This window comes from Dendropsophus ebraccatus, chromosome 2 (genome assembly GCF_027789765.1).
Source record: "Dendropsophus ebraccatus isolate aDenEbr1 chromosome 2, aDenEbr1.pat, whole genome shotgun sequence".
Lineage (NCBI taxonomy): Eukaryota > Metazoa > Chordata > Amphibia > Anura > Hylidae > Dendropsophus > Dendropsophus ebraccatus.
In genome coordinates this window covers 97,495,700-97,506,443 of record NC_091455.1, presented here as the reverse complement: position 1 = coordinate 97,506,443, position 10,744 = coordinate 97,495,700, and the positions used below count along the sequence as shown (strand labels likewise).

The following is a 10,744-nucleotide window of genomic DNA, read 5'->3' as shown; positions in this document are numbered from 1 at the left end:
CAGGAGGGAGGTAGAAGCGGCATACAGACAGGAGGGAGGTAGAAGCGGCATACAGACAGGAGGGAGGTAGAAGCGGCATACAGACAGGAGGGAGGTAGAAGCGGCATACAGACAGGAGGGAGGTAGAAGCGGCATACAGACAGGAGGGAGGTAGAAGCGGCATACAGACAGGAGGGAGGTAGAAGCGGCATACAGACAGGAGGGAGGGAGAAGCGGCATACAGACAGGAGGGAGGGAGAAGCGCCATACAGACAGGAGGGAGGGAGAAGCGCCATACAGACAGATGGGAGAAGCGCCATACAGACAGGAGGGAGGGAGAAGCGCCATACAGACAAATGGGAGAAGCGGCATACAGACAGGAGGGAGGGAGAAGCGGCATACAGACAGGAGGGAGGGAGAAGCGCCATACAGACAGGAGGGAGGGAGAAGCGCCATACAGACAGATGGGAGAAGCGCCATACAGACAGGAGGGAGGGAGAAGCGCCATACAGACAAATGGGAGAAGTGGCATACAGACAGGAGGGAGAAGCGGCATACAGACAGGAGGGAGGGAGAAGGGGCATACAGGAGGGAGGGAGAAAGGCCATACAGACAGGAGGGAGGGAGGGAGAAGCGGCATCCAGACAGATGGGAGAACCAGCATCCAGACAGATGGGAGAAGCGGCATACAGACAGATGGGAGAAGCGGCATACAGACAGAAGGGAGGGAGAAGCGGCATACAGGAGGGAGGGAGAAACGCCATACCGACAGGAGGGAGAAGCGGCATACAGGAGGGAGGGAGAAGCGGCATACAGACAGGAGGAAGAAGCGGTATACAGACAGGAGGGAGGTAGAAGCGCCATACAGACAGGAGGGAGGGAGAAGCGGCATACAGACAGATGGGAGAAGCGCCATACAGACAGGAGGGAGGGAGAAGCGCCATACAGACAGGAGGGAGGGAGAAGCGCCATACAGACAAATGGGAGAAGTGGCATACAGACAGGAGGGAGAAGCGGCATACAGACAGGAGGGAGGGAGAAGGGGCATACAGGAGGGAGGGAGAAAGGCCATACAGACAGGAGGGAGGGAGGGAGAAGTGGCATCCAGACAGATGGGAGAACCAGCATCCAGACAGATGGGAGAAGCGGCATCCAGACAGAAGGGAGGGAGAAGCGGCATACAGGAGGGAGGGAGAAACGCCATACCGACAGGAGGGAGAAGCGGCATACAGGAGGGAGGGAGAAGCGGCATACAGACAGGAGGAAGAAGCGGTATACAGACAGGAGGGAGGTAGAAGCGCCATACAGACAGGAGGGAGGGAGAAGCGGCATACAGACAGATGGGAGAAGCGCCATACAGACAGGAGGGAGGGAGAAGCGGCATACAGACAAATGGGAGAAGTGGCATACAGACAGGAGGGAGGGAGAAGGGGCATACAGACAGGAGGGAGGGAGAAGGGGCATACAGGAGGGAGGGAGAAAGGCCATACAGACAGGAGGTAGGGAGGGAGAAGCGGCATCCAGACAGATGGGAGAAGCGTCATACAGACAGATGGGAGAAGCGGCATACAGGAGGGAGGGAGAAACGCCATACAGACAGGAGGGAGAAGCGGCATACAGGATGGAGGGAGAAGCGGCATACAGATCGGTGGGAACAGCGGCAGGTATACAGATCGGGGAGAGCAGCGGCATACAGACGGGGGGAGCAGCGATATAAAGATGGGGACAGCAGCAGTATACAGATTGGGGAGAGCAGCGGTATACAGATCGGGAAGAGCAGCGACATACAGACCGGGGAGAGCAGGGGGAACACAGACCGAGGCAGCAGCGGCACACAGACAAGCAACAAGTTCAGGGAGTTAGTACGGAGAAGGACCATAAAACCAGGGACTTATGGTAAGGAAGCAGAAGCAAGCAAGCCGGAAACCACAGTTCAAGTAACTTTCAGCCACTCGCAGTACTTTTCACAGTACTTCCAGGAGCAGGCTCCTCTAAAATGGCGCCATTGCCCTCCCCCAGCTGTGTACTACGCATGCCTTTGAATATGCCTAGCACACAGCTCATGAAACACAATGTAAGTAAACGGGACGGGCTCCGTCCCGTTCACTTCAATGTAATGTGTGTGCCGTACAGCATCTGTGTAAGTGTTGTGCAAAGACACCATACACAGATGCTATTCAACATGGCAGCCCCTGTGGCCAGCATCACAAGGTTATAAAACATTGATACTACAGGCAAAATAAAAAGAAAAAATACCAAACCACTTATTTTTTTATAATTACATTTAAAGGAAAAAGAAAAAAAAAATTGACATTATCCCTTTAAAGGGGTACTTCAGCAGGGGGGCTATTTTGGGATCTGGCGGGGGAGGAGGTGGCTGAGAGAAAAGACCTCCACTCACCTCCCTGGATCCAGCGGCGGGTCCCGTATTGCGGTGCTCCGGTCCCCGGCAGCTTCCTGGTGACTGACGCGGGCTGGAGACGATACGTCTCAAGTCCACTCAGCCAGTTAGTGACAGAGGCGGCATCCATTTCAAGTCACCAGGAAGTGGCCGGGAACCAGGGATCCCGCCGCTGGATCCAGGAAGGTGAGTGGACATCTTTTCTCTCAGCCACCTCCTCCCCGGCCAGATCCCAAAATAGCCCCCCCACTGGAGTACCCCTTTAATGGTGCACATATAAAAAGGCTAGAGTACATTAAAGAGTCACTGTCACAAAAATAAACTTTTGACATGTCACATGAACTTTGTTTATTTTTGAAAAATTATGCTTAGCTGCAAAAGATCACTGTAAAATATGCAATCCTTGTGTGGATGTGCAATTGCAAGATACTATTACAGTTTAACTTAAAGGGAACCTGTCAACATGAAAATGCTACCTAAGCTGTCTGCATCATGTTATAGAGCAGAAGGAGCTGAGCTGATTGATATTTATCTTATTGGAAAAGGATCAGTATAACTTTCCTATTGGTTCAGCTCTGGAAACTGGCTAGGCCACTCCAGGACCTTGAAATGCTTCTTATGGAGCCACTACTTAGTTGCCCTGGCTATGTGTTTCGAGGCATTGTCATGTTGGAAGAACACAACCCATCATCAATGCTTCAACTGAGGGACGACTCGCAATACATGGCCCCATCCATCCTCCATTCAATACAATGCAGTTGTCCTGTTCCCTTTGCAGAACAGCACCCCAAAGTATTCCATTTTCTAATAATTGCAGGAACAGTTGTCGCCTTCTCACCAAGCTGCTTGCCTATTGTTCCTTAGACAGCTCTTTGGTCTTGGCCGTGGTGGAGAGGTGTGATTGTGTTTACAGGTGCTTTTCATACAGGTAATGAGTTCAAATAGGTGAAATTAATACAGGCAATGAGTGCAGAGTAGGAGGGTCTAAAAACTAACAGCTCTGTGAGAGCCAGAATTCTTGTTGGTAGGTGGTCAAATATTTTTTTTTAATGCAATAAAATGCAAATTAAATTAATTTAAAAATCATACAATGATTGTGGAATTATTTTCATAGATTCTGTCTCTCAATTCTGACCTCTCAATTCTTTGTAGGTGGGAAAACTTGTAAAATAGTCAGTGTATCAAAAACATATTTTCCCCACTGTATCAATCTGCTTGGTTCTTCCAGCTCTATAACATGATGTCGAAAGATTAGACAGCATTGTCTTGGAGACAAGTTCTCTAACCAAAGCATAAAACTTAGTGTGCTAGAAAAGGTGTGTGGCCAGAATAGGTTCTTTACAGACATTTTATCACATATGTCTTAAAGGAAATCTGTCAGCTCTATAGCTATACAGAGCAGATGTATGATATAAAGAGAAAAGAAATTATAGCTGTCTCTTGGCTGATGGCTGTTTAAAAAGTTATAAAATTATGTTTCAAAGAGGCAGTGGTGAACTGAAACATGAACGCCATTAAAGTAGGTAAGTGCACTATAGTTATACATCTTCTGCAGACCTCCAGTAAACAAGTATCTATTTTAAAGGCAACACATTAAATTCATGCTGCCTGAACCACATGCCAAGAGGGAGTTTCCTGCCCCACCAGCCTTGATAGATCACTCCTTGTACAGATATAGGGAGAGATCAAGCCATAAAGCTTGGCAGGACAGACAGAAGCCTCCAGGGGCTGCCCCAATGATTCATAATTCAGGCAGCATTAAAGTGATGACAGGTTCTCATTAAGGAGGCTCGAAGTGCTCAAGTTACCAGGACTCACATAAGATAAAAAAAATACTATACTATCTTTGTTTCTTGCTGTATCTTGGTCTTTTATTGCTGAATTATTTCAAAGGTAAAGTAGGAGCTGGATATTGCTCAGATACACAGTGATAGTTGTACAGTGTACAACACTGTTTGCATAAAACAGATTTAATAAAAAAAAAGTAGTTGAAAGTAACACCAGTTCAAGGAGAAGCCAAGGAAAAGACCAGCAGACCAAACGTCCATGATGTCTATCAAGAGTTTATAACAGCAAGCATACTATGCGTCTATGGATCATCTTCACTGCCCTATTTGTCTAGATCGCATCCCAGATCTTGCGCTTCCTCAGGCACTTGGTATGTGAGGTAATGGAAGCTTACCACAGATTTTTTGTAGCATAACAGAATGGCAAAGAGGCATATTTTATGATGTGCACCGGGTCGTATTCAAAAAGAGGCCATTTTGGAGAGTTCTCTGTCCATCAGTACATATTGCTCCTTAAGACGCAATACAGCTTTGTTGTGCTCCTCGTCTATCGCCAAACGTCTCTGCTCCTGTTCCTTCATGAATGCCTCCCACTGTGAACGAAGTTTCTCATGTCTGATTTTTGTTGCTTCGTTACTCTAAAGAAAAAAAAAAAAAGCACAATTTTTTTTATGACCATGGAAATCAAAGATACATAAGTGCAACTACATCAACCACAGTCAGGTCCAAGATTTGTGAAAATGGCTTTCTGCCTTTTTATTTATGTAGCATTGATAGGGTCACAATTTAGCCTCTGCATACCATCCTACTGGACTTAAAGTGTACACTTTCAGCTGTAAAGTAAGTTTTAATAAAAAAAAAAAAAGACAAAAAACCCCGACTTAACCGTTTAGGAATTGCAACAATTTTTTACACAATCATCTTCCTAGGCTTAGTGGTAACTGGACAAATGACTGACAAGCAGTTTCATGGTCTGGTGTGGCATGTTCCTTCCAAGTTTTCAATTTGCATTTCATATTTGTTCATGGGAACTTAAAGGGAAACTGACAGCAGGGATGTGCATATATCCATGCTGCCAGTTTCCTTTTGTTGATCACATAAACATTGCATCCATGCCCTCAACGCTGCTGTGTGATCTGGGGTGTTGCTAAAAATCGTCACAGGTCTGTTAAACGGTCAGCTCCCACTCCGCTCTGTATCTTACTCTGGAGGAGGTGGGTGTTGGCCTGAAGACACAGTGGTGGCTGGAAAGCAAGACAGGAGTGTCACAAACCCACCTTTTTGAGCGGGTCAGCCCAAATTTTTTTTTTTTTTTTAGCAACACGCGGAATCACAGAGCAGCGCTGAAGGCATGCATGCAGTGCTCACATGATCAGCATCAGGAAACTGGAAGCAGGGATATATGCATATCGGTGCTCTCGGTTTCCTTTTAATATCTAAAGAGGTGTTAATGGAAGTAAACAAGGCAGTTGTCAAATCGGGAAAAAGAAAAAATATTTGTGACAGCACAAACCCCTGATGAAGTCTGAGAGTACGGACGAAACGCGTGGGGATCTCTGGACGGCACCCAGTCAATCCCGGTCCCCAACATTTGGTGATATACAGCCTTGGTCATCTTCTTTCAGATATACATCTTTTGCCTTTCCATCATTATTTACCTTTAGTACATACTTGTCTATATCTATTATATTTTTGTGAACTGGTGGCCTGTTTTGTATTCACATTTAAATTCTTTTACTATATCTGTTTATGTGCCAGGGATAGCATACATTGTATATGGGGTTGCTTGTCCTGGATTGCATTAGACCTTATGCCTTCCCTGGAGTTTTGGGATTTTTAAGTGGTTTTAATTGGGACTCTTTTACTTGTATTTTGTACCTGATAAAATAAAGTACCTTTATTATACAGTATATATTTCTAATACTTGGTGTGCCAGTGTTGCTATTATAGCACATGTCTTTTGTATTTCTCATGTTGTGACAGCACAAACATTAGAGGTCAAATCAGAATATGGCACATCTTTAAAAAGCACTAATGAACTTGTCAGTACCATAAGGCATGGAAAATCACAGTAGACAGCTGAAGTAACAGACTGCAAAATGGGGAGAAAAAAAAGGCTCTTTTACGGTCACCCAACGTGTCTAGTTAGCCACGCAACCAAATCAATAACTATGCTTAAACTCTATGGCATCACATCCATTTTATCCACAACTTCCAATCCCCTTGTGCAACTGTATAAATACAAAGTTTGGGATATCTGTACATGTCACCTAGGTGTAAAACAGACCAAGCTATTAGTTGCGTGTTGAAACTCACATCGGCATTTGTGGAGTACAGAACACCATTTTTATCCTTGGTGCAGTTAAATCTTCGAAATAAGTGTCTGAGACAGTTACTAAAAGAGCAGAAGCTATGGCTTACACAGTCCTTTTCCAGAGTTATTTTGTACAGTGACCTTTGTAAGCATTTTTCCCTATTTTTCAGTAAATAGAGGGGGTACTGTATGAACAGGTCCTGTGGGCTTTCACCACTCTAGTCTTAGCCACAGAGTCAAGACCACTGTTGATTTTTAGTGGGAGTGTATAGGTCATAGTGGTTTCCCGCTCTTGATCTTAATACAAACAAGTAAGGTTTAATCTTCTTAGTTTAAAGAATGAAAATATACCCATCATTTAAGGAAAGCAGTTTTGGCAGTTTCATACCAACCCTAAAAGGTTACAAAATAAATTTACTGAGCCGAAAAAAGCAGAGCAGCTTTAAAGTAAATGTTGTGTGTCAAGACTTTTCCAGGGAGTCAAGTATCTAAAATATATGAAGTAGGAAGGACATATTTTTGTTCAGTACATCAGTATATTCATGCCACATCACTGGCTGGCTCAACACAAAGTACAAATTGATAATGGTATAAAAGTTAAAAATGACCATGCTATTGAAGCACAGGTAAGAGCCAGCATTTTGGTTATTATATTAAAGGAGTAGTCTGGAGAAAAACAAAAATTGTTTCTAAACAACAGATGTCAGGAAGTTTTGTAGATTACTTCTATTTAAAAATATTGTATTCCAGTCCTTCATCAAATTCTTTATGCCCTGCAGAAAGTAATGTATTATTCCAGTCTGACATTGCTCTCTGCTGCAGTAGCAAATCCCCATAAGAAACTCTCCTGCTTTGGACAGTTCCTGAGCAGACAGGTGGCAGCAGGGAGCACAGTGTCAGACTGGAAAAAAACTCCACTTCCTGCAGGACATACAGCAGCCGGAAGTACTGAAGGCTTTAAATAGAAGTCATTTACAAAGCTGTCTAAAACTTTCTAAAACCAGTTGATTTAAAAATAAAATTACCCCTTTAACAGTTAACTATGAGTGGAAATGATCTTTGCTAAAGAACACCATCAGAACACCTAAGTTCACAACATCTTAAAAGGGTAAAAAAAGCATAAGGTAGGTGCGTGCGTGCATGTGTGTGTGTTTGGGGGGGGGGGGGGGTAATTAAAGCACAGGTTGCCTTAGAAATTTGTCTATAGTCATTACCCAATGCCCTGCCACAGCATCAGTGCCCCAATTCTCAGTGATCAGCACTTCCTGGTAATCACTGCAGCACACAGGAAATAGCCTCTCAGCCAATCACTGAGTGTATTGGGGACCTTACTCAATGATTTGTTAAAGTGACTGTACCACCAGGACCAGGCTGAAGCACTAAAGGCGAACCGACCCACCCCCAGTGGGAAGAAACCCCAGCCCCTACATGATGTAACTCCATTAGAATCAATGGAACCCTATCAGATGGGCAGGGGTTTCCTCCCACTAAGGGTGGGTCGGCCTGCCTCCAGTGCTTCAGCCTGGGCCTGGTGGTACAGTCACTTTAAGCTGGCATTTCCCGTGTGCAGAAACATCACCAGGAATCGCTAATCGGCAGGGACCAGGCACACTCAGAATGGGATCGGCAGAGGATGAGGAATGGCTTATTTGTAAAGCCAATGTACCACTAGTACATCGCTTTATTTTCCCCTTGAATAGACCGACGCTGGCACGAAGATGCCGGTGCCGTGATGTTTTTTTTTTTTATTGTTGCTCGGTTCCCGCACATGGCACCGGTCTATTAACGGGGCACCAGCTGGGCATGAAGCTGGCCCCAAGTGTGTTGATCTGCCCTCCCCTCTGTGTTGCGGCTCCATTGATTCTAATGAAGCTGTGTCACAGGGGAGGGGTTTTCGTCACACTGGGGGCTGGTGGGCCTGTCCCAGTGCTTCGTGCCCAGCTGGTGCTCGGTAATAGACCGGCACCGTGCATGGGAACCGGGTGGCGGTTTAAAAAAGTGACTGCGGCACCGGCATCCCTGTGTCGGTCTATTCATCTAAAAAATAAAAAAGGGATGTACTGGTGGCATACTCGCTTTAAAGCGACTCTGTACCCACAATCTGACCCCCCCAAACCACTTGTACCTTCAGATAGCTGCTTTTAATCCAAGATCTGTCCTGCGGTCCGTTCGGCAGGTGATGCAGTTATTGTCATAAAATATTAATTTTAAAATTGCAGCTCCGTGCCCTACGGGCGTATCTGTGCCCTAACTTTTCGCCACCCCTCCGTCCCTCCTCCCCACCCTCCTCATCATTAGGAATGCTCCAGGCAGATTGCTTCCTATTCCCCACCTGTGTTACCACAGCACATGGGCTGGATCATTAAGACACCTGTACAATGTTCAAACAGAAGTAAATGTTCCAGTTGCATTCCTAATGATGAAGAGGGTGGGGAGGAGGGACAGAGGGGGTGGTGCAAAGTTGGGGCACAGATACGCCCATAGGGCACAGAGCTGCAATTTTAAAGGTAATTTTTTTATGACAATAACTGCATCACCTGCCGAACGGACCCCAGGACAGATCTTAGATTAAAAGCAGCTATCCGAAGGTACAAGTGGTTTGGGGGGGGGGGGGGGGGTCAGCTTGTGGGTACAGAGTCGCTTTAAATATTTTTCCAGCACTGGTAAACCACTTAATAACCCTCGTAATTACAGAATCAGATATGAAGAGCTCAGTGATGATGCCTGCATTATAAGGTATAGTCAATAGTGATGATAACATAGCAGGCTAGGCAGCTTACAGTATGTAAATACTTTATATTTGTAGGAGGATTTTTTAATGGAAAAAAATACACCAGAAAAGCTTTATTTATTTAGTCATTGATTAGCAAATAATATTACCCTATTTATTGGAAAGCTGATTGAATATCAGTGATAGTCATATGTTTTTATTCAACCAGTTTTTATATGACAAATAGTAAAACTGAAAACCCCCTTTTTTCTCTTTTAGTGTGAATTCACATGTACCAAGTTCACAGCATATTCCGGACTGCGAGCTTTGTAGTGATACTCTGTACTATTATAGCCTATTGCCCTGCCGTTTCGCAGCAGATTTGCATTCCTCTGTGAGATTAAAGTGACAGCCATGTTTAACCAATAAGCTGCCACAGTGGTAAAAAAAATAAACAGACCATGCTCACTTAGGGCCCTATTACACCAACAGATTATCTGACAGAACAGGTAATAAAGGAAAGACTGAGATCTCTCCTCTTTTCAATTCCATTACAGATTTTGGCTTTAAAAAATCTGTCAGATAATCTGTTGGTGTAATAGGGCCCTAAGTGCGCTCCTGCTTGAGTCTCCGGGTCCTGGCTCACTGATGGCCTGTACAGCCAGTCACTGAATGGTGGTGATATACTGGAGGTCACACAGCCATTACAAAATATATGTTCACATAAGCAAGTTTGCTCAATCCTCAAGTCAAACAAGTAGTCATATGGGACACTTAAACTTAGCTGTTTAAGGATCTCCCTATAAAGCAGTGCTGATATTACATAAAGACCAATGGGTGTAAGATTTAACTTTCCACTATGCTATATACACTTAACAAGTGAAAAAAGTATTACAATGTACACAAGAAAGGGAACGTGAAAATTAACCCAAGTTCATTATGGGTTAACATGGACTGCAAGTATTTCTAAGCATGTGTGCTGTGTTACACTGATGCCCCCTTCTGGTAAAAATCAATGATTTTTCTGAAAACTATCAAAAATGGTCCTTTTTACAAGGAATAATTAGGACTACTAATGCTACATTTACACGGAGCGATAATTCGCCCAATCGATTGTTTAACGATTTTGAAGCAACGATTTGGTTCTTATAACGATCAGCGTTTGAAAATTCGTAAGAAAAATCTTTATTGCGATCGTTTTTAAGATCGCTTAAGCCCATCTTTTACATAGGGTACGGTTCAGGGAAGAAAAATTGTGCTGCACCTCACACCTATGGCTGATACTAGTGCCCCTAGGCTACATAAAAAACACATCAGAATTTTGTGTATAAATTGATCAAGCCACACCGCCCCATGTACCTCGTGCCGGTATCTGATACACATGGGTCCCTACACTAAGTCCACACTGTGCCAGTCAGTGGCCACCAACCCCGCAGGCACGCACAGTCAGGGAACGGGGGCCATGGTACGGCCCTGCGACCCCCATGCCACAGGACCAGACCCAAAAACACCACACCAGAACCCGGCCAGCACCACCGGCGGAGAAGGTCGCC

At 44.9% G+C, this 10,744-nt stretch overlaps 1 protein-coding gene across 1 annotated transcript in view; it reads right to left on the bottom strand.

Moving 5' to 3' along the window:
* Nucleotides 1-2,700: 2,700 nt before the first annotated feature.
* BLOC1S5 (biogenesis of lysosomal organelles complex 1 subunit 5) overlaps nucleotides 2,701-10,744 on the bottom strand; it is a 53,942-nt gene continuing 45,898 nt past the window's right edge. Inside the window, exon 5 of the mRNA XM_069958043.1 lies at nucleotides 2,701-4,805. Coding sequence (XP_069814144.1) covers nucleotides 4,629-4,805 — 177 coding nt within the window. The 3' untranslated portion in view covers nucleotides 2,701-4,628. The remainder of the gene's footprint in view (nucleotides 4,806-10,744) is intronic.